The sequence below is a fragment of the Ambystoma mexicanum genome, chromosome 11 (assembly GCF_040938575.1).
Source record: "Ambystoma mexicanum isolate Mex_15411 chromosome 11, UKY_AmexF1_1, whole genome shotgun sequence".
Classification (NCBI taxonomy): Eukaryota; Metazoa; Chordata; class Amphibia; order Caudata; family Ambystomatidae; genus Ambystoma; species Ambystoma mexicanum.
Genome location: NC_090934.1, coordinates 1076352889 through 1076377578, shown reverse-complemented (window position 1 = coordinate 1076377578; position 24690 = coordinate 1076352889). Strand labels below are relative to the sequence as shown.

The 24690-nt window shown below is 48.1% G+C and overlaps 1 protein-coding gene across 1 annotated transcript in view; it reads left to right on the top strand.

Moving 5' to 3' along the window:
* ARID3B (AT-rich interaction domain 3B) overlaps positions 1-24690 on the top strand; it is a 454686-nt gene that overhangs the window by 392746 nt on the left and 37250 nt on the right. Inside the window, exon 8 of the mRNA XM_069624337.1 lies at positions 12528-12620. Coding sequence (XP_069480438.1) covers positions 12528-12620 — 93 coding nt within the window. The remainder of the gene's footprint in view (positions 1-12527; positions 12621-24690) is intronic.

Genomic DNA, 24690 nt, shown 5'->3' with positions numbered 1-24690 from the left:
GAATGGCTGGAGGCAGTGGTTTACTTTTAACTACTGTGGTGTGCTTTTACCACGGACTACGTATGCAGGTGCAAATTTTGTCAAAATGACCTGGTCTTTTTTCGCCATTTCTCTGTGGAAAGGTCCTTCTTAAAATGTACTCTGCGCGCTGAACCAGGTTTGGTACCTTTGTTGGTTTTGTCTTTGGTGGGATTCACTGGTGAAGCCCACCTCTGGCTCCAGGGTGCCTGGCGTGGGGCAGGAAGTGAGGGCGGTGCCCGAAACTCCCTGTGCTTAATCCTTTAGGAGACCGGAATGAACTCCTAGGTGATTGGCTGGCTGTTCGGCAAGGACAGTCACCCCGCTGGGTGACTGACAGCTAGGCTGGAATTAATGGGAGAAACCTGTATAAAAGGAGAGGCTTTTTGGCTTGGAAGGTGTTAAGATGGATTTCTAAACTCTGTCCTGGAGGGGCAGAGGTTCAGAAGGCCAGCCTAGTTTCTTGGAACAGGGTAACCTCTGGACAAGCCAGACCAATCAGGGTAGCGATCGCGGCGGTCAAGACTAGGTCTCAAGAGGGGTGAGGTTGACTGAAAGCCCGCAATGAGCACACAAAGCAAGGACACTTACAAATTACTCCAAGCAGGTGTTATATTAAAAATATATACACATTTATTACAAGGCCTTTGTAACATTGAACGTAGCGAAAAATCACAATAAAACTCAAGTAAACCAACACATACCAATCCAATACAATATATATACAAATACAAACGAGTAACGAGTTAGACGCACGAAATGTGTAGACCACCTAGATGGGGAGGAAAACAGCCAGTGCGAATAATAATTAGACCCAGTCCGCCTTCAGAGGCACCTAACTAAAAGGAAGTCCAAGCCCTACGAAGAGTGGAGCCTTGTGCTCAAAAGTACCTGCACACGCTGGTGCCAACAGGCAAAAGGGGAGTCTCTTCGAGGGAATCAGGCAGTTTAGTTTGATGAACAATTGAAGATGAACAGCTCCGCACTCAAGCGCAGCCTCCCCTGTGGGCAGAAGCAGAGCGCGAGTACGGAAAGGCGTGCTGTTAGACACAGCGGGGAAAAGCTATGGGCTCCTGCATGAGGGCGACCAGTTCCTAGCGATGCTACTCACCGGTCCCCGAGGCAGGCAGACCCAGGCTTCTCTGCGTCAGTTTCAGTGCTGGCAGGTTCAGATACGAGCAAGGGACGTCTCGGCGTCGTGTAGATTCCGCAGCAGCAGCAGAAGTTGAGTTGAGGATGTCCCAAACGCAGTGAACCCGCACAGTTTGTTACCACAGCAGGGCAACGGAGCGGCCGTGTGTATTTCAGCCCAATGTACACTAGTCACTTCAGACCTGGGAATGCCAAGTGTACGAATCGTGTGAAAGTGCAACACAACCTGACGGCGGAAACGGAGCAAGACTCCTGGGTAGGCTGGTCAGTCTGCTGGATGGCCCAGAGACCCTTCCGAAGGCTTGCCACCTCAACAAGTGCTGGACCCCAGATGCAAGGAAAGCCCACTGCGACAGCCAAGAGTCCGCGGTGTTGCTATTTGCTTAGTCACGAGGAGCTGAAACTGCAAAGTGCCACTGAATACAAGTTGGTCCTTTTCTGTCACTGATCGTCCCGTTGCAGTGCAGGAGTCCTCCAGATGCCCTCCCTCTTGTCCCCATGACTGAGGTCCAGGAACACGGGATCTGCAGAGCTGCACATGAACAAAAGCCAGCCAAAGCCCTTTTCCTCTAGCTAAAGGTACTGAACAGTCTAAGAGAACTTACCTCTTGTAGTAACCTTACTTGTTCTCTGCCGAGACTCGTCTTGGTTGCTCTGGTGAGTTGCTAGTAGCCATTTTACTACACAAGCCTAGTCCGCTTGTGGCCCTGCTTTGATTTCTTCTTTTCTACAAAGACTTCTAAAACATTGTGCCAGACTTTTTTTTCTTGCCTACAAGAAGTGCTTCAGCTCACCTAGACTTTTGCCCAATTGACTTTGGCCTAGACTGGCTCCCTGGATGACTCTTCTTCCCTCTGACATTGTGTTTGGCCTTCCTTCAAGGAAGGGGTTAACTAACTTTGCATTGGGGATTACCAAAAGTACTTATTTGCTTCAGAATATTTGTGTTCTTTCTTGTTTGTTCTAATAACCTTTTTCTTTGACATACTCCTAAGCCTGATTGTAAATGCAAACAGTGGTATATTAATGTCCACAGTGTCCTAGTTACTAAAGTCACCTGAGGGTGTAGGAAGTGTCTGTGTGCCATCCCAAAACGGTACCTACTGATTTAGGCATATTAAGAGTGTATTTTTGGAGTGTATTCGGGTGTTGGTATTATATTGCCCCTTTTGAAGAAGGCTTACTGTGGCTGACTGTTAAATTAATAATTGTTTAATCAAGAAACCTTGTGTAAGTTTATTTGAATACTTATGCCTGTGAATCTGTGTTTCTCCAGCATTGGATCTTTCATGGATTCACATGCTTAGAATATTCCCCGTCGTCAGACTGGGACCCCTCGGTACACATATATAGCCTTTTCCTATAGGAAAACTTTCGACACACTTGTGTCCTAGCTACGTCCTTTTAGGACCCGCCTACGCATGCTCCGTAGGCCGTCCCAGTATAAGAGGCCCGCCCCCGCGGTTCCCCTCCAGATTTCAACCGTCTCCAAAGTAGTGGGATCTCCTCGCGTCTTACTATTTTGTACAAGGTTGCGTTACTGGAATTTGAGTACAGAAAATGTCCTCCGTGTCAGGTGGCATCCACCGTCCCACCGACGACGACGTTGACGATGGCCTCGTCGACGGGGGTTCTACAGGAGGCCTGAAGTTTTTGATCCGACCCCCCCGGATACTTTACTACAAGAACAGGCTGTGTTGCTGTCCTCGGAGGACGAGAATGAGAGAATAGCTGGCCCAGCAGACCTAGGGCTACGAGTGGCTGACAAGTCGTCGACGAGGGGATCCGTTATACCGGTATCTGCCCCTCTTCTCAATCCTCAATCTGTTTTGTCGTTGGAAATTCTGTAGCTTCAATCGTTGTTAGTCGTTGGACCAGAGGCTACCTCAGGCAAACCTGCCGCAGTCACCCGTCGACGAGCCGGGCCCGTCCCGTCAACCGACGCACCTATGCACGCCAATCTCAGCACTGGCACAGGAGGAAGGTGAGCTGCCAGATTCGGAGTCTGACAGGGGAGCCATGTCGGATATCGCATCATCCCCCTCCAGGGATCCAACCTGGGAGTCAGAGGTGGAGTTGGAAACCCCTAGAAGCCCAGCTCACCCGTCCCCTCCGGACGACATTGCGTCATTCCATTCTATGATGGAGAAGGCATGCAAAGAATTTGGTTTGTCCCAGGAAGAACAGAAAAAGGACTGTTTTTTGTTCGACCACATGGGTAAGAGAAGGAGGTCTGTGTTCTCGATACCAATACTAGACCATGTATGGAAGGAGGGGTTGCAGACAATGCGTCACCCGTTTTCAGAGCCGGCAGTGAAAGGACGCCTGGAAAAAAAGTTTAAGGCTCCAGAGTCTACCCCCAAGTGTTTATCCTCCCAACCAACGCCAGACTCTGGTGTGGTGTCGGCGGCAGCAGCGAGGAAGGCGAAGGCACAGCACAAGTGCACGACTCCTCCGGAGAACGAAGCTAGACGCCAAGATGCCTTTGGCAGAAAAGTGCTGTCCGTGGGAGCGACCACAGTAAAGGCCACAAACTCTCTGGCAATTGTTGCCAGATACGATAGGGAGATGTGGCACAGGCTAGCTCCGTTGCTTGATCATCTTCCGGAAGAGCATAGGAAGGCAGCGATGTTACTCGTCCGAGAAGGTGAGGAAGCCTCAAATCACGCAATAAACATTGCGGTGGACCTCGCTGAGTCAGGCTTCAAGCAAGTCAATAATGGGGTCGTATTACGTCGACAGTCATGGCTTAAGTGTACCTACTTCAGGCCAGAAGTACGATACAAAGTTTTAGATATGCCCTTTGACGGAGACCTTCTTTTCGGTGAGAAGGTGGACGAAGCCCTAAAGGGAATGAAAGAGGACTCGGACACGGCACGTTCATTGGGTGCCCTCCAGAGTGGCAGAAACTACAAATCTTTTCGTCCCTTTAGAGGGGCTTCAGGTAATTCAAGATTCTCTGCATCTGGAGACAGATCCTTTGGCAGATCATCTTACCCCTCCCAGGGATACAGACGTGCCTCCCAAACGGCAAACCGTCGCCGGAACTTCCAGACTTCCAGAAAAAGACCATCATATCCGTCGTCGTCGAGAGACCAGCAAAATAAAGATCAGCAGTGACATACAACACACAATTCTGGGGGGAAGAGTTTCAGCATATGTCGACGAATGGGAACGAATAACGACGGATCAATGGGTGTTGGATATTATAAGAAACGGACACTCTCTACAATTCAACCACAGCCCTCCGCAAATTCCACCTGCGTTCACCGCTCATTCCCATCTGAAGATACTGCAACAAGAGGTAACACTCATGTTAGCAAAGGGCGTGATAGAATTAGTTCCAACATCACAGAGAGGTCAAGGAGTCTACTCAAGATATTTCGTCGTAAAAAAGCCGAACGGCAAATGGCGTCCCATTTTAGACTTACGCGATCTCAACAAATCTTTGAAGAGCCTAAAATTCAAGATGCTCACTCTGCAGGAAGTGATCCGCGCCGTTCAAGAGGGGGATTTTCTAGCGTCCCTGGATTTACAGGACGCGTATTTCCATATTCCAATGTGTCGGAAACACAGGAAATTCCTAAGATTTGTAATAGGGCGGACTCGCTACCAATTCACGGTTTTTCCTTTTGGGCTCAAGACCTCCCCCAGAACTTTCACGAAATGCCTGGCTCCAGTAGCGGCCTGGCTAAGGAAGCAAGGCCATCATGTATACCCATACCTCGACGACTGGCTGGTAAGGGGATCCTCCCCAGCGTCGACCAACACAAGTTTACAAGCCACCATGCAGCTTCTACAACAGCTTGGATTCGCCATAAACTTCGAAAAATCCTCTCTGCAGCCATCGAGATCGCTGGTATTCCTGGGGGCACAGTTCGAGACCCAGTTAGGGCTAGTGAAACCTTCTCTCGACAGAACCTCAAGACTCAATCAACAAGCATGCTGACTACGGCGATGCACCAAGATCTCAGTGAGAAAATACGTTTCGGTCCTAGGGGCCATGACATCCTGCATCCATCTGGTGGAAAACTGTCGCCTATTCATGAGGCCAGTCCAGGAATTCCTCGCGGACCGATGGACGCAGGCTCAAGGATCGTGGTCAGACAAGATAACCGACGACGACAAGCTGCTTCGGACCCTTCAGTGGTGGCAGAGCTTCCACAATCTGAACAACGGCGTACCCCTACAGGAGCCGGAGTTTCAGCGAACCATAGTCACGGATACGTCCCTAACCGGATGGGGAGCTCACATGGGTGCTCTCCAAACGCAGGGTCGCTGGTCTCCAACGGAGTCACTCCAACACATAAACGTGTTAGAACTCAGAGCAGTACGATGGGGCCTTGAAGGCATTCCTACCACACATCAAGGGCTCGCGAGTACGAATACTGACCGACAATACAACGGCCATGTTTTATCTGAGGAAACAATTAGGGACGCGATCAAGAACTCTTTCCATAGAAGCCCAGAAAACGTGGCATTGGGCATTAAAGCAAGAAATTTCCATCGTGGCTCATCACCTTCCAGGAGTGAGGAACTCCCAAGCAGACTCCCTCAGCAGAAGCATGGCCCAAATACACGAGTGGGAAATGGACACAGTTCACCTGATGAAAGTGTTCCAGAAATGGGGTCACCCCCCTCTGGACGCCTTCGCGACCAAAGACAACAAGAAATGCGAGCAATTCGCAAGCAGATGGCCTCAAGAGGGTTCCATGGGGGAGGCATTCTCCTTCCCATGGACGGACATGTTCCTTTATGCTTTTCCCCCGTTCCCCCTCATACGGAGGACAATTCAGTGGATACGCAGATACAATTGCCGGGTAATTCTAGTGGCACCACACTGGCCGAGACCACCGTGGTTCTCCGACCTGCTTCACCTGTCGCTGGAACATCCCATAGCGTTTCCGAGAGTCCCGAACCTACTATCCTGGGACCAAGGAACGGTGTGGCATCACGACCCGGACAGTCTCAACCTTACAGCCTGGCTCCTGACTTTTCGGAGTTCGGTGCTTTAAACGTTGCGGAGGATTGCCAAAAAATTTCTGCAGGAGGCCCGAGCCCCTTCTACAAATAAATCTTACTCCTATAAGTGGCGGAGGTTCTGTGAATGGTGTCGAGGACAACAAGGCCTACAACCGTTGTTGGTGACGCCGGAACAAGTTCTACCTTACCTGCTCCTCTTGGCGGAGAGGGGTTATCCTTCACATCGATAAAGGTGCACCTGGCGGCCATCTCAAGGTTCACAAGGAAGAGGCAGTCGTCTCCTCTATTTAGCGACAGACTTGTGAAACACTTCATGAGGGGTTTATTTCGAATTTTTCCCCCGGTAAAACGTTTCCCCCGAACTTGGAGTCTCAACACAGTGTTGGCAGGCTTAATGAAACCGCCTTTTGAGCCTATGGCCACGTCCGACATAAAATTCATATCGTGGAAGCTGGCATTCCTGATTGCTATCACATCAGCTAGGAGAATCTCGGAACTGCAAGCGCTGGTCGTAGACCCGCCATACCTAAGATTCTTTAAGGACAAAGTGGTCCTGGCAACTAATCCCACGTTCGTCCCAAAAGTTCCGACAGTGTATCACAAACACTCGTCCATTGTTCTCCCTACTTTCTTCGCGACACCATCATCGACAGCAGAAAAAGCTCTTCATACCCTGGACGTTAAGAGGGCTCTGAAATTTTACCTAAATCGTACACAGGAACTCTGGTCTACTCGACAACTGTTCATCGCATATGGTCCGTCGACGAGAGGAAAAGCAAGCAATCAACAGGGATTGGCTCGATGGGTCTCATCGACGATTGCGTTTTGTCACTCCAAGGCCGGAAGGCCACTGCAAGGACATCCTAGAGCCCATTCTACAAGATCAATGTCCTCCTCAGCAGCTTTATGGGCAGGAATTCCGCTGACGGACATATGCCAGGCTGTGGCATGGTCAGTGCCCCGCACGTTTACCCGCCACTACTGCCTTGCCAGGCAGCATGCGGACGAGGTGCAGATGGGAAGAGCTGTCCTGCGCCATCTGTTTCAGTAAGGTAAGCTCCACGCTGTGGAGAATCTGTTTTCTACCTTTTTGATGACAGTATACTTTATGTGGGTAAGGTTATATGAGTTAACTTATTCCTACTGTACATATGCATTGTGTAGTATGGTGAGGGTATATTACATTACATTCTCACCGCCGTCTCAAGTGTTACTGGTATACAATCTATTCTAAGCATGTGAATCCATGAAAGATCCAATGCTGGAGAAGGGAATAGTTTACCTGTAACTCCATTTCTCCAGCATTGGTATCTTTCATGGATTCACATGCGCCCGCCAAACCTCCCTGGAATGCAATGTATTTGATTGATAAGTTTAACCCTTCCTACTTTGGAGGGGCCGAAATCTGAAGGGGAACCGCGGGGGCGGGCCTCTTATACTGGGACGGCCTACAGAGCATGCGTAGGCGGGTCCTAAAAGGACGTAGATAGGACACAAAAGTGTCGAAAGTTTTCCTATAGGAAAAGGCTATACATGTGTACCGAGGGGTCCCAGTCTGACGACGGGGAATATTCTAAGCATGTGAATCCATGAAAGATACCAATGCTGGAGAAATGGAGTTACAGGTAAGAAACTATTCCCATCTCCCCTACAGCTCACATTGACCCCTCTTGAGTTAAGCTGTGTTAGGGAGAATTCTCAAAGTCTCAAAGTGCCAATTCCTCCCACCTTGGAGCCCTCCAGCTCTTTTGCTAAACTGTGGGACTTTGAACTTTTTTAAATCAATGTGTTTTACTCTTGTGTTTTCTTTGCTTATGAACTTTTAGACAACTCCATAGGCATAATCTGTTCATGTGAATCACACAGCACCCTCAGTGCAGTCGCTCAGGGAAACCTATTCAGGCTTTCCCAAGGTTTAAATACCTTCTCTGGGATAAACTACGGTTTCCCAGAGAAAGTAAAGTGAAATTGACTTTTTTCCAAATTCCTAGACCCAACACACCCTATCTTACAATAGATTGCTGGAGGGGTTACCTAGTATCCCCTGTGTCTAGAAAATCATGTAGCAGTCAAATGCTAACCTTTTCTCTCGAAATGGTTGTTGGCAGTGGTTTTACAACAAAGTACCATGATTTTTCCCTACCGCGAACACCAGTAGTGGTAAATTGCGGGAGCCATGTGTTTGAAGATGACGTCTGAGCCCCCTTTGTTTAAACGGATCCCGGTCTTCTTTTTTCGCCATTTCTTTTTGGAAAGGTCCTTCTAGAGATTGTCTCTGCGCGCCAAACCAGGTTTGGTCCCTTTGTTTCTTGGCCTTTGGCGGGCTTCAGGACTGAAGACCGCCTCTGGCGCCAGAGTGTCTGGGGTCGGCAGGAAGTGAAGTAGGTGCCTGAAACTCCGTGCTTAGTCCCCTAAGAGACCCAATTGCACTCTGGCGTGATTGGCAGGCTGTCGGCAAGGGTGAGTGGCAGCTAAGCTGGAATGAATGGGAGAGAACTGAATAAAAGGCGAGTCTCTTGGCTTGGAAGGCAGTTGACCACTGGAATGAAAAAACCAAAGACGAGCTTGAAGAGGATGGCTGCTGCAACTCCTGGACCATTGGTTTGCCCGGTGAAGCCCTGCTGCAGGTCCGAATCGCCAAATTCACCTCGACGGAGAAGCCCTGCAAGGACGACTGCTCCCTTTGAGTTGGTGGGACCAATAAACTCGACCCGTAAGCCACCTGCATATCATTGTCGGAGCTGGTTGTATTTTCCTCAGGGTGCTGTTGGAAACCGAAGAACCAGAGAGAGGGACACCAGTTTGTGTGCTTTTCTACAGCTACCGGAATCGAAGATTTGCCTGTTGCCAGTTTTGCAACTAGTCCCAGTGCAGAAGTCCCCCAACGTCATCCCTCTTGTCCCCGCGACTGAGTCTCGGGAACAGTGAGATCTGCAGGAACTGCCAGGAACAGAAGTTTGCGGCTGCAGCTTTTTCTTCATTGTAAAGTACTGTGAAAACCCGACCGAGAGAAATTATCTCACTGCGAAAGTGCTTGAAACTTTGGCAACTTGCAGGCATAGTCGGCTTGTGACCCAACATATGAATCTTTCTTTTACGAACTACTTCTGAGAACTTTGGAAAAGACTTTTCCGTTTAACTACCAGAACTGCTTCATCCTTTACAAGACTTTAGCCCATTGACTTTGGCCTACCCTATTGCATTGAATTGGCTCCTGGTAGTTTAAATTCCTCAATTGTGCTGTGTAAAGTACTGAAGTATATTTTTGTGTGATTTAGATTGCCTCCGTCTAGTGAATGTTTTATAACCGACTGTGAAATAAATTAATAAGCGTTTTACCAAGAAACCTTGATTGTAAAAGTGTTTGAATGCTTGTGATTGTAGACCTCTGTGTAACATCATTACAGCTCACATTCCCCTCTTGAGATAAGCCTGGCTGCTCAGCAACGCTACGAAAACTGTGTAGTACAGACTTCTACCAAAGGTTGGTTTTGCTTACACCTGTAGTCCTAGTTGTGTGTAGTGGTCCCAAAGGGTACGGAATGCAACAGCCTAGCTGCTCAACACGCTACCAACCTGTGTAGTAGACTTATACCAAAGGTTGGATTCCTATTGCCAGTAGGTCAGGGTTGTTATAGTGCACCCAAAGGGTACTGATTACAATCTTGCTTAAGTTTCCCACCCTCATTTACGAACCTTGGTAAGTTATTAAAAACCAACCTGCTTTCCTCTGTGGTCATGAATGGGATCACATCTGCCCCCTTCTCTCTAAAAACAGGCATGCCCCCTGACCCCCTGCCACCCTCTATCCTGTATGCCCTCTCCATAGAGCTTCTAGCAACCAAGTTCCACACTGATCCAGGATGGTTGTGCATGCTGAGGGGTACTGAACAACATAGGGTATTTTTATATGCTGACAAACTACTTGTATACGTTAGTAGCTGCACAACCTCGCTACCACGGTTACATCGGCTCCTACAGGAATTTGGGCCCATGGCAGACTACAAAATTAATTGGGAACTATCTGTAAGCCACCCGCTGAGAAGAGACATCCCCTGGGACACAGAGGGGAGGGGATGTTGCCCCCTTAAAGCTCCAAATAAAATGCATCGCAGACCATGGGGTCAATACTCCAGAATTAAAATATACCCTGGTCCTCCACAAAATAAAATGGGCCCCATTTAGATTGGACTCTGTGGCCCTGTACCTTACAGGCAGGATAAACGCTTTTAAAATGAACTCCCTGCTGAAGCTGATATATCTGGCCGTGCTGCTGCCCACAGCTCCCACTTCACAAGTGTTCAAAGAATTAGATACGCATATTTCCAAATGTATATGGTAGAGCAAGAAAGCACTGCTTAAACTAGCAGTATTACAGGCCTCCAAGATCGATTGGTGGCTGGCTCTCCCATCATGGAGAGTATACTATTGAGCCGCTCAAGTTTGTTGGGCCAAGGGGTGGCTTAATCCAGAGGACAGCTAACTGGAAGGCATTGCATTCCCTACTGACGCCATAATCCCCATCCAAGGTCTTAGCCATTTTGCTGTTGAAAATACCAGGCAGATTAATGCACAACCGATAATGGGTCTGAGACTCACTTAGCAGCACAAGATGAGATCAGCACTAGGCACGCCCATCCATACAGCATTCTTGTCATACGGGCTTGACCACTAGCCGCATCCTAGGCTGTACACTGTATGACAGCATGTTAGGGTAATGGGCATCTTTGAGGAGGATAGCCCACTAGCATTACCTGAAACTAGGCACATCCTGTAGACGGTGGCAGTCAGACTGGCCAGGATACTATATCTTGCTGTCCATGCTCGGCACATACACCACCGAACAGTCCTGTCAGACCCGACCAACTAAGGATGAATTAGAAATGGAACAAAACACAAGTCTTTTTGCGACTGCATTTTCTACATTGTGTACTCATAACAATTTGGGGAGGCATCGCACACTGGCAAACATGTTGTCTAGTGATCTCGGTATCACGCTAGACTCCGGCCATATGTATGACACTTTTGCTGGTATCCCAGAGGTTTCTATTAATATCAGGAACAGGGAAATACAAAATTATCCAGAGAATGCACTACATGCCTAGCAAGTTATAAAAGATGGGTTTTGCGCACACACCATCATGCTGGCTGCACCGCGGGGGCTTCGATCTATAGGACACGTTATGTGGTCTTGCCCTCTGAACAAAGCATATTGGCACATGGTCCTATGACCGATTTCTTGCATTGGCAGTGCAAGGCACATGCTAGCCCCAGGCCTCCTGTTCGGAGCTTAAATGGATGAGGCGTGATGACCCCATGACACGCAATCTAATCCATGCAATGCTCTTCACAGCCCGCAAACTCCTGATGATCCACTAGAAATCTGATACCCCATTCACTAAAGCCTTGTGGAGAGCTCTGCTTGATAAGCTAGGCTTACTTGAACGCAGTGCATACAAACCACTCTAAATCTGGGCTAGACCGCTTTTGGGAGTTGGCAGATCCCTATATCTAAGTGGTGTGTCTCAGTGTATTCTGGGGGGAGGGAGTGGGGACACTGGTTTTTCTACAGAAATGTGACCTGGTCGGGGATCTCAATGGACTGTTGTGTGTGGTACCTGTATTTAACCTGCACTACTGCACCTCACGGCAAATCTGCTCCCGGTGCACTGTAGAAGACGCAGAATTCACACTTAAATGCCCAAATTGGACCTATTGCCTTGTTAAGGGTTGGCCTTGCAGTCAGTGGACTGCACCCTTTGATGCACTGTATTTACTGCATAGAGCATATACATGGGGGGGACGTTGAGGGGGGGCTGTTTAGAGTGGTTACTCTTTTGGACGGGACACAGGATTGACCACAGCACGGCATGCCTTTTTGTTTTGATTTGGATCACTATGTTGCTGTGACAATCCTAATGCACTGCCTCTGCTTTTTGTTGTATGGTTTGAAAATGTTTTTTTTTTTTTTTAATGTAATCTTTTTTATTTGTAAGCGCTTTCTGTAATTTGTGTGCACAGATCCCTGATTGGCAGAGAGATGGGGGCTATTGGGGTATCTGGGAATATCCTCTTATGGAGATCAGTCCTATTTCAAAGATGCTTGTTCATAAATGCAGGGGGAATGGACGAGAGTAAAACTGATAATCTGACGCTATGCAAAATTAGAGCATTGATTAAATAGCTGCACAACACTAGTCGGTGTTTAACAATTGGTAATGTCCCTTTTCATGTGCCTAACTGCCAAATCTTTAGACTAACATTTTCTTTTTTGTGATTAGCATGTAGTGGTCGTCATTCTTTTGTGGCATTCTGTTGGCTCTGAATTGGATTTGGCGCCACTCAGACATATTTTGATTTGTTTCATTTGCCAGTGGAAGAGAAACCTGAGACACCTGGGAATTTGCCATCGAGCAGCATTGGAAGCATCAACATGTCCATTGAAATCAACGGGACAATGTACACAGGTAAGTGTGAGACTTGTGAATGAGGGAACAAAATATGTCTGCTGTTACACAAACTACAGGCCATGCATATCCCAAGCCAATGATGGATTTTAGGCCGAAGTCAGAGGATGTCCGTTATGACAGTGAGTCTCGGGGAAACTGGATACTTGCAAGTTTGTGGTTTAGTCTTGGATCGAACTAAATGGCCATTTAGGGGGATGCAGGCAGTCCTTTTTTTTGGAGTCCGTATTAATGCACCTGGACATGAGGCACCAGTGGTGAAGTCCAGTGTTGGGGTCTTTCCAAGGATACAGGCAGTTCCTTATGAATAAGATCAAAGGGAGTATTTTCAAGGGGTGGTCATTTCTAAGCATCACAACGCCAGCAAATGCAGTTTGTCATGAAGTCTGTGATATACATATTGGTGGCTCAGTTTATTTAGGTTGAAGATAAATAGAATGGCCAATTCTTCCTGATTTGATACTCTTTCCAAGAAGGAATATCTTTTGCCAACTCATTCAGGGCTCTGGTGTTACTGAGTCCTAAAGTTCAGATATGTCCTTGTTTCATTTTTGTTCTTCTAGGTGTTGGCCTGTACTCACTGTAAAAGTTTCTGATTTTTCGTCCTGGCAGACCAGTTTGTCGGGCTGCTTGAATCACCTCGGGATTATGTGCTCAAAGATCCCAAGAAAGCCTTAAGACTTCATGGCTAAAAGACCACTGCAAGGGCTTTAGAGGATGTTTCATCTCTGAAATAGCTCTGTGGCCTGGGGGCCTTGCTGCTGTTTTCCTACAGTATTAACTCAGATGCCTCATTGTGGTTACACGATTTACTTGTTTCTTCCTGTCTTTGCTATTGCAAGCACCTGTCAAGCTTCCTCGAAGCCCTCCCGCCCACACTTGCTCGTTGTTCCTCCTCGTCATCTCAGCGTTCCTCCACAGCACCCTACTTACAGCTCCACCTCAGGAGGTGGATAGTGGAGGTAGTTTGAAGGTGAGAGGAGGACAACCAAACACTTGTAATCTTTAGTCACCCACCCAGACCCTTGTGAATCCCTGGCTTATATAGACCTCTGTTTCAACCCCTGTAGCCGGGTGTAGCCACAAGTATGTGTATCTGGGTTTCCTTATTGCGCCAGACATTTATTGTTGCACTGTCGGAATTAGTGTTTTATTGAATGAACAGTAGCACATATGCACGTTAGACGGCAAACTGAGACTACCAGAGGCTCTCCGCCATCTTGATTTTGGATTTGCACGCATGCATTACAATTGCCATTCCTTGCCCCTCTCAACCGCAAGTGTTCCTGGGCTGGCTGCTTTGCAGAACACTTGTCTGGAGATACAGTGAGAGAAGATGTGCAAGTGTACTTGGCACCTTGGGTGGAGTGGGGTGGTGCATATCTGGCTGGCTGTGAGGGCAGAACCTCATTTTAGGGCGTGTCTGCCCGTTTTATGGGACCCATGAATGCTTTGCTTTCTTCCTCTTTGGCTTTTAGGATCTTGTAAATTTTTTTTTTTGTGGTCAAAGTGACTTCTACTGAAGTCTTTCGGCCGCTGCAACCCTTTTTAGTACATGGTCCTATAGTAACTCCTATTGCTCCTAGCATATGGGTGCTTTTTAACAACTCCATTTTTGCCCGATTAATCACCCAACATTGGTTTTAGCGAATAGGCTGGTGGCAACTGTAATTTAGTTTTCTCCAGCATGGGGGTCTGGCATGGATTCGCATGCTCATTAATATTCCCTGTCAGGCCAGAAATCCTCAGTAAAAGGAAAAAAAAATAATTTTACTTTCAAACTGTATTTCCCCTCCAAACCAATCACTGTCCTCTGGGTCATACTTCCCCCAGCCAATGACGGTCTTCTCCCTAAGCCCCTCTGTCAGCCATCTTCAGATTTTTACTGTGTTGGGAGTACTCTAGTTTTGCTCTGTGAGCTATTTCTGTTTTTTCTTTTTTCACCGAAAAAAGTTAATATTTTTGTGTCAAAGAGCCTGTGTGCTCTTCTCTCCATCTGCCGATATCGGGGATCCATTGTTGGTGCATTTCAGCACCCCTCAAGGGCGAAGATCGTTGAAATTTCCAGAAGGCCTTCGGGCCTACTCACGACCTCCGACCATGACTGAGGAGAAGTAAGGAAGATCCCTCTTCAGGCCCTGCACCAAGTAAAGGCTACAGAACATGTTTGTTGAGGGTAAGCAGCTCCAATGCCTCTATTGTCTTCATCCGGACCACAAGGAAGGAGAATGCGAGATCTGCCTCCGCTTCTCCAAGAAGACGACGGATTGTCACAGTAGTCTGGTGGCGTGGCTGTATGCCAAGGTCTCTTCGAGCAGGGTCATGCCTCACTCAGGACCGGCCGGTCCAAGGAGCGGGCGTCTAAGTCGTTTGAGGGTGCCTCTTCTGTGGGGGCCCAAGACAAGCTGGTGGCGGCTGCTCTCGTGATAGCAAAGGGGACTGACCCTATAAAGGTGACCCACAGCGCAGGTGTCCCTACATCCAAGGTGAAAAACCATTGCAGTGGCTTTGGCGAAGTCTGCATGCACGCAGGAGAAGAGGATGCCATCCTAGCCCGCCACCGATGCCTCAGGATGGAAAAGGGGGTGCAGGGGTCAAGGAGGCCCTGGCCCAACCTCAGGTCGGGCCACAGGCCATGGATGTTTCGTCCCCGGACGAGGAGGACCTGGAGTCCTTGCACACTATTGGGGAGAATTCTCAAAAATGTGCTAATTCTCTTCTACCTAAGCGACCACCCAGCTCTTTTTCTGGACTTTAGAACTTTTAATTTCTAACCTGGATAGAGTGAGACCTTTAGCCCACACTCTCGTGTATTTTTCTGTGATTTGGACACTTTCTTTTGACTTTGGAGTCTGACAAACTCCATATGTATCATCTTTATATTGACACACAGCACCTTCAGTGCATTGGCACATGGAAGTGTCTCAGATTTCCCAAAGGTTTAAATACCTTCTCTTGGTGAAACTGTTTCCAAGAGCAGTAAAGTGAAATTGACTTTACTTATATTTTCTAACTTTATAGACCCAGCACACACCATCTTCCAATAGGTTGCTGGAGGGGTTACTTGGTATCCTCTTTGTCTAGTTTCTCAGGTAAACACATTTTGTTACCCTTTCTACAGTTGATGGCTAGTGTCAGTGGTTTACTTTTTCCTACCATTGGGAAGTAGTAGAAGTACCAGGCTGTACTTCCACTGCTGCTGACTCTGGAACTGAAGTGCCAGGGATAGGAACACCAAACGGAGTGCATCACTTTTAAGACAGACTCGAGCTGCTGGATGATTCTCTGCAGGCCCCAGTACAGGTGCCCCTGGCCCCTGTTCATCCTCAGCGTCCCGCTCCGGTCCCCCAACTGGGCGGTTCCGTACCAACCCCTGCTACTTCCTTCAGCTCCAGTCTCCACACCCCAGCCCTCAGCTCCCAGCACACCTCCTCCATTGCTGGACCAACCGGACCCTCGGGGGGGGGGGGGGGGGGGGCACAGATGAGGACCACCCCCAATACACCGTCAGCCAAGGCCTCCCACGAATGTCTTGCAGGGCTGGCAGAGTATTTGGGCCTTCCTCAGGTCAGTTTGAGCAAACAGCAGAGGTTGAGAAAAACAGCAGAGGGGGTTCTTGCAGCAGTCCTCACGCTACGTCCCGTTGCCAGAACGGGCATACAGATGCAGAAGGATGTAGTTGCCTTGGCCAAGAAGGGTTGGCTCAAGCCTCACTTGGTCCAGCCGATTAAATAAACGCCTGGATGCCAAGTACAGGCAGATGGAGGAGGGGGATACACTCTTGCTATCGGCCCATCCTCAGCCACACTGCTCGGTGATCGCTGGAGCATCACTATGCTCCAAGCCTCAGTCGTCCCTGGCCGCCTCTTCTGCAGCGCTGCTAGGCAAGGAGAAGATCTTAGAGGCGTATGGGAAGAAGCTTGTTATGGAGAATTCTCAGACATTGGCCAATTCCCTCTACCTTAGAGACCCCCAGCAACTTTGCTGGATTTTGAGGACTTAATTTTTATTTGTCATATTTCTTTTGGTTGTTTAGTCTGACAAACTCCATAGGCATCATCTCTTACATAGTGTCACACAGCACCTTTAGTGCAGTGACACAGGGAAGTATTAGATTTTCCCCAAGGTTTAAATTACATTATTTACATTGGTAACTTTCTAGAACCAGCACACACTATCTTACAATAGGGTGCTGGAGGGGTTACCTAGTATCCCCTTTGTCTAGCTTCTGATGTAACTTTTTTGTTACCCTTTCCTCACTGAATGGCTGGTGGCAGTGGTTTCGTTTTTACTACTGTGGTGTGCATTTACCGCTGGCATTTCTTTGAGGAAAGGTCCTTCTTGAGATTCACTCTGCACGCCAAACTAGGTTTGGTCCCTTTGTTAGTTTTTCCTTTGGCGATATTCACGAGTGAAGCCCACCTCTGGCTCCAGGGTGTCTGTGGTAGGCAGGAAGTGAGGGAGGTGCCCGAAACTCCCTGTGCTTAGTCTCCTAGGAGACCCCAATGGCACTCTCTGATGATTGGCTAGCTGACTGTCCGGCAAGGACAGCCACTCTGCTGGGTGAGTGGCAGCTATGCTGGAATGAATGGGAGAAAACTGTTCAAAAGGCGAGTCTCTTGGACTGAAAGGCAGTCGACCAATGCAACAAAGGAACCTAAGATGAGCTGGAAGAGGACGGCTGCTGCAACTACTGGACCGTTGGTTTGCCTGGTAGAGCCCTGCTGCAGGTCCGAATCGCCCATTTCACCTTGACGGAGAAGCCCCTTCAAGGACGACTTCTTCCTTTGAGTTGGTGGGACCAATCAACTTGTAAGCCACCTGGATACCATTCTCTGAGCTGGTTAGGATTAACCAGGGAGAAGGACACCAGCTTGTGTGCTTGAAGAACAGCAACCGGAATCGAAGATTTGCTAATTTGCCAGCTTTGTGATCCCTCCCAGTGCAGGAGTCCCCTAATGTCATCCCTCTTGTCCCCACGACTGAGGCTCAGGAACTGCGAGATCTGCAGGAACTGCCAGGAACAGTGTCTTCAGCTGCATCTTTTTCCTCAATATAAGGTGCTGTGAAAACCCGACCGAGAGAACTTGCCTCTCACCGCGAATGTTTGTGGAACTTGGCAACTTGCAGGCCTAGTCAGCTTGTGACCCGACATATGAACCTTTCTTCCATGAAATACTTCTAAGAACCGTGGCAAAGACTTTCCCATTTTAAATACCAGAACCGTTTTTACTTTTACGAGATACTTGCCCATTGACTTTTACCTACCTATTGCATTGAATCAACTCCTCTGGTGAACTCAAACTATTTGCACTGTTTTAAAGTAACTGTAATATTCGTTTTATCAACTTATGCCTTTTTGCTCCTACTTCAATGCTGTTTTGCTCCGACTTCAAGGGAGCTCACCTGCTTAGTAATCAGTATTGTGGTATCATTTGTGTGTGATATTGGTTGCCTCATTTAGTGAATGCTTTATAAATGATATTATAATAAATTAAGAAGTGTTTTACAAAGAAACCTTGAGTATAAGTGTCTATCTGAATACTTGTTATTGTAGACCTTTGTGTAACACCCTTACAAGCTCACATTCCCTCTCGAGATCAGCCTGGCTGCTCAGCTCGCTACCAAAAACTGTGTGGTACAGACTTATATCAAAGGTTGGTTTTGCTTACACCTGTAGTCCTAGTTTTGTGTAGTGGTCCCAGAGGGTACTGCATACAAACTTTGCCTAACACTGGTGGCAGCGGTGGAATAAATTCTATAGTTAGATTGAGAGTTCTGCTTTACTTTTGTTCAGATGGTACCCTTCACAAGGCTAAGCACCACTAGAAAAGCAATTTTATCATGCATAATATGGATGACTACAAACAGGAGGCCCTGATCATTTTAACAGTAGATCAACTGAAAGAATTGTGTAAAGATGGGAACCTCCCTGTTAAAGGAAAGAAAAATGAATTGGTTGAATGATTGTTGGAACATCATGGACTGGGAAATTGGGTTGTAACCCCTAATCTCTCAGCAAATGTAGATAATATTGATGATGAAAATGATGATGTAGAGTCCAACCCTGTTATTGAGGAGTCAGCAGAGTCTCAGGATGTGAGTCGGACTGCCCCTTGTCCCTGCTCTTGTGCCTCAACCTTTAGCCACATGGACCCTTCTAGGTCCAGTACTGAGTCCAGAATTTGTCTCTTAAAAAAATGAGACTTGAGTAAGAGATCAAAAGGCTCCAAATGCAAACTGAAAGTAAACATCAAGAAATCAAACTCGGAGAAATTGAAATGCATTGTGCTCTTGAACTGAAGAAATTGTCTCTTGAAAATGGTTCTCTGACAGTCTTCTAGGTCTTCTAGTCCCAAGAGACCTTGCATGCCTAAAGAAGCTGTGAGTATGTATGAGGTAAAACTTGATATGTTTGTTTGGTTGGCTGCTTTTGAATAATGTAACTATGGGATTCAGGGTTTCACAGGTAATCAGTTGGCTTTTGTCTAGGCTCCCCCAGGTTGCAACTGATGCTGTAATGGAAGTGGGGGGGAACCTGAAAGATTAGAGTATGAAAATGTGAAGCTAGCTTTGATAGCTAGATTTGGAAAAACTCCTTCCCAGTACCTTAAGAGGTTTAGGACCCTCATAAAGCACAGTGGTACCACTTGGGCTACCTGAGTGTGAATGTTTGAAGTAAAGGGTTACAGAGTTAACACTTTTGAAGGAATGAGAAATCTATTTTTGTTGAAATCTATTTTTGATGCCTGCTCTCCTGAGTTGAGACAGCACTTGGCTGACTCTAAGGAAATTGATCCAAAGAAGTTAGCAAAGGCTGCTGACTTGTGGGTTGCCAACAGGGCTACTCGCAAGGATTCTGGGGCAACTCAGAAGGATGATGATGGGAAGCAGCAAAAGAAAGATGGCCAAGAGAATTCTAATACCCCCAGTCCAAAAGAGGGCCCCAAATAGAAAAGGGTAAGCCACAAGGGAAACTGAATCAGGCTAGTGAAACCTCTGGTGCTAAACCAGAGGGAGGTCAGCAGAAACCCCCATTTTGGAAAAAATAATGCTTGTGGGTCTACCGACCATGTGAAAGGGGATCGCAGATGCAAGGGTAAATCTTCAGGGGTCCACACTGTCTCCTTAGCCTTTCCCCCAGAGGGATAAGCACAAATGGTAAGTGGAAACTTTCAATTACTGGCTGAAGACCTCATTGGAGTCTCTGCCAATGTTTCTTTAGTGTCCCTGGGTCTATAGGAAAAGCAGAATGTAGGTGTCTATAATTCAATTACAGATGACACAAAAGAATATTATATGGACAGTGTACTTGTAAATGGTCAGGAGACCCCTGCCATTAGAGACACTGGGGCCAGCCTTAGTGGTGGATGAATCTTTTTTCAAACCGGAGGATGTTGCTAAGGCGCCCAAATGCCTCACTAAACTGGCTGGATGCCCTGTTCAAATGCTTCCAAGATTACCAGCTTTCATCCAGTGCAACAACATGACTGACAAGGTACCTGTTAGTGTGCAGAGTGAGGTGCATGGGAGAGTCCTGTTGGGGAATGACTTTAAAACTCTTGGAGTTGTATCAAGCACCCCTAAGCCTCCCAGCAAAAGCAAACGGGAACAAACCAGGAAGGCCAGAGAGAGTACCTTAACTGACTCTCCAGAGGATGTTACAGAAGAATCTACAATACCCAGCCCACAGGAACTACTAACTGCTATTTCTAGGAAGAAAGTCAGGGGAAACCCAAAGCCTCACAGAAAAAGCGAGCGAGCACTCAGTGCTTCCAACAAGGACATCCCAGAGAGGACTGTCCAAAGTCACACCTGTGACTACTCCACCAGCTGAGGCGTAGTGTGGGGAACAACAAGGAAAGGTTAAATCAAAGAGTGGCCTACTCTTGAAGGACTTCGCCAACAGACAGCTTCCCAGCTGGATGGGCAAGAGCCAGGGAAGCACAGGTTGTACTGGGAAGATGGCCTCTTCTACAGTGAACCAACTCAGTGTATCCTAGGGGACTACAGAAGACTTGTAGTGCCTCTAGAGATCAGTCAACCATTCCTACCGTTAGCCCATGAGATTCCTTTGGCTGGTCACTTGAGTTTCAAGAAGACCAAGGAAAGGCTTTCTCTATATTTCTAGTGGCCTAAGTGGGGGTCTGATGTAGATAAATTGTGTAGGAGCTGTCACACTTGTCAGACATCTGGCAAGAGTGGAGCCAAGAATGTGCACCCTTGGTGCCTCTCCCAGTGCTGGGAGTCCCTTTTGAGAGGGTAGGAATCGACATTGTTGGTCCCTTAGACCCTCCAACCTCTTCAGGGAACAGATTTATATTGGTTGTAGTAGACCATGCTACTAGGTATCCTGAAGCCATACTTATGAGGACCGCTACAGCTCAGGCTGTTGCTAAGGCCCTAATTGGTACTTTTTACCAGGGTACGTTTTCCTAAGGAAGTCATCTGACAGGGGATCACATCATTTTATGTCCCACTACGTGCAGGCCATGTGGAAAAACTGGAGTGACTTACAAGTTCTCACCTGTCTACCATCCCCAGATGAATGGATTGGTAGAACGGTTTAATATAATTATGAAGAGCACGATGGGTGCTTTAGAGGAACCCCTTAGAATAAAGTGGGACCTTCTACTGCCATGCCTTCTATTTGCTTATATAGAAGTCCCTCAGGAGGGAGTTGGATTTAGTCCCTTTGAGCTTCTCTACGGTCATCCAGTTAGATGCCCCTTGGCCCTAATTGAGGAGGGGTTGGTGAGTGCTCCTTTCCCCAAGCCAGTGAGTCGCTGACTGTGCTTTGTCTCCGGAGGAGAATGACACACGTGACAGAAGCAGCAGATAACTTGAAAGCAGGTCAGGCTCTGGTGAAGCATTGGGATAAATGGATTGGACCCTTCAAGGTTGTGGGAAAATTTGGAGAGGTCCATTATCTGGTGGATTTAGGCAATCCTAAGGAGGTTTTTCACACCAACCGTCTAAAAGCCTATGTCTCAAGACCAGAACTGGGAGCTTTGCTTCTAGGTTCAGTTTAAGAGGAGAAGAGTGAACCTCTACCTGATCTCCTCGGGGGACAACCTTTAGATGAGAAGATGGGAGTTAATCTCTCTTCTAATTTGACATTGGACCAACAGGAGGAGTGTGTTAGGAAAGATTTCATATTTGAATGCAATTTTCCCTCCATGTGTCAACCCCCAAAGTTTTTGCTGCTGTTTTACACCCTGAACTAACCTTTGCCAGAGAAGCGCCGCACTCCTCTGGGCTTTCGCTCAATTCTTATGGGGAAACTGACATGCCCTTAAGACAGTCAGTACTGGGAGACTTTGTTTCCCTTAGTCCTTTCCTCATGTTGCAGCTTTTGTGCAACATGTAACAAGAGTGCAATGTAACTTACTTTACCGCACCCTTGGGTCTCTAGTCATTCCAAAGGCCCTAGAAACTCTCTCTGGACTTATTATGAACTGTGCAGGTGTGTCACGGGCAGGACTGGTAGCAGCTATCGTTTATCTTGTGTTTTGAACCCTTTTTTGCCATGTTATCCGCACTTACCGCGTTTGGCACGAATAGGTGGCCTGGCTCCAAAATGGCCATGCGGTTCCTTGTCCTGACCTTTGGCCATCTTGTCCCTTCACCTTCCCCAGGTCGAGCCGACCCGGGTCAGTCCTTATTTGGTCATGCACTCTCCCGCGAAACCCAAAGCTTTTGCGGGATTCTGCATGCCTTGTGTGTGTGCCTCCAGGATGTGGGCTGGGATGTCTGTTCCCAGTACACATCCTGTGTGCCGGAGAGTCTGGAGTGTCCTGAATTCCTGGGACCTCCGTGGTCCGTGATTGGTCCACGTATGGAGTGTGTGTGTGTGTGTGTGTTTGTGTGTTGTGTGTGCAGATCTCCCATTGGGTCCTCTCCGTTTTGGCGCCAAGGGAACTTTGGATAAGAGGCCGAAAACCCCACTACCAGGTCGATCTCCTGAGTTCACACGAATAAAGGATAAGGAGCCAAATATCCTGCAACAAGAAGCAGAGTCGAGGAACCGCTGGTGACCCGCTGGAAGGTTTGGCACCCTGAGCCCGCTGTCGTCCTGCGAGACCCCTCTGCATCTGATCGTCCTAGAAGGGGGTCTAAGTCGTTTGAGGTCTGCGAAGGCGCTTCGACCCATTGGAATAGTGGGACCAACTATTCTCGGCACCTTCACCAAACCCCGCAAATAAGCCTCTTCGAAAGTGTCCCTGGGCCAACCAGTGGGCTGACCAGCTTACACGGGACGTTTGCTCTGTCACCGCTGCTGTTTCGAGGAAGCCCTCGAAACTTGGTATCCTGTTTGCTCTGTGTCCCCCGGCACCCTCACACCAAATTTCGTACACTGGCATTCCCAGGTCTGAAGTGAGATGAGTGCGCCCGGACCCGAATAAACGCGGTTGCCGTGTTGCCCTGCTGCGGCAATAACCTTTGCAAGTTTGCTGCACTTGTGACCCCCTTGACCCTGAAACCTGCTACCGCGGAAACTACACGGTGTCGAGACGTCTTGCTTGACGCATCCGAACCTGCCAGCAAAGTGAACTGAACTGGTAAAGTCTGGGTCTGCCTGCGTCGGGGACTGGTGAGTAGTCCATAACCCAACCGGTGGCCCCTAGCGCACAAACCCATTTCTTTTCTACCGCTGGCATTACGGCGTCGCAAGTGGAGGTCTTGCTGGAGTAGTGGGGACTTGTTCTTCATCGCCTCATCCACCTTCCTGAACTGTCAGAGACCCTTGAAGAGTCCCTATTTTGTCCTTTGGCACCAGCGCGTGCATGTACTATTGAGCATAAGGCTCTGTTAGGTGTATTTCTGATGTCGAACTGGGTCTAATGATTACTTGCACTGCCTGTTTTCATCCCCATCTAGATGGTCCACACATTTTGTGCTTTTAACTCCTTAGACCCCTCGGAGGGGGGGGTGTGTGTGTGTGTGTGTGTGTGTAGATATATATATATATATCTATATCTATATATCTATATATATCTATATATCTATATATATCTATATATCTATCGCTTGTGGAATCTGCTTAGATCACATGCTGTGCATAGGCCGACATCTGGTGGAAGCTACGGAGTATTAGTTTGTTTTTCGAAACTCGTAAATGGGCGTCGACACAGGGCGTGCCAGTAATACTATCCATAGTGTGACGTCCACTGTACCCAAGATCCCTCACACGTCTAGGATCCTCAGATTGTTTTTTTCCGCCATACTGGTCGGAAGCATTTTGCCTTAGCCATACTTTTGCTAAAATATTAATTTATTTACATCCTTCCCCATCCCAACGTCTAACTTCGACACTCGACGCCGGCTGGAGAAGAAATCGACCGTCGGCTGCTGCACGACGGATTTGGGCCTCGGAAGGCCACTGCCCTGCAAGTAGGGAGAGTGGGGGGTTGGACATACTCTACACTCTTGGTATATAGGTACACCTTACACATTTCCTGCACTTAAGTCCGCTGCTTCAAGGTGCGTATGGAGGGTACCCCTTTTCAATTCTGCCCCAAGTGCAATCGCAAATACCCTTGGGTCGACAGGGATGCCACGTGCAATCTCTGCTTGCCGAGGGACCACCCCGAAGCGAACTGCAGAGCGTGTAGTAGGTTTAAGCCTAAGACACTTAAGGACCGTTCGACGAAGCGTTGGGCCCACCACGCCAGGCAGGCGGCCATGGCAGCGGAGAGCGCCTTCAGCGACGCCGTACTTTCGGACGGCGAGGGCATTACGGCGTCGAAAGACAGTCGAGCGCAGGTCCCCGACCTCGGAAGGTCGTCCGGCAGGGCGGCTATGGGGAAGACCCCCGGCGACACAAGCGCTTCACACACCACACACACACTAAACACACAAAGTCCAACAGAGACTCGACGACGTCGAGTTCTCAGAAAGAGGCACAGACAGAACGGTACGACTCGGTATCCTCTGGGCGTTCTCGATCGAGATCGCCGCATGACTCCAGGCAATCATCCACTCTTGCCAAGAGTGCCTCGCTCCCTAGGCTAACAGAAGTTCGATCGTCGGAGGACGAAGACGACTTCCACCCACAGGCCGCGCTCCA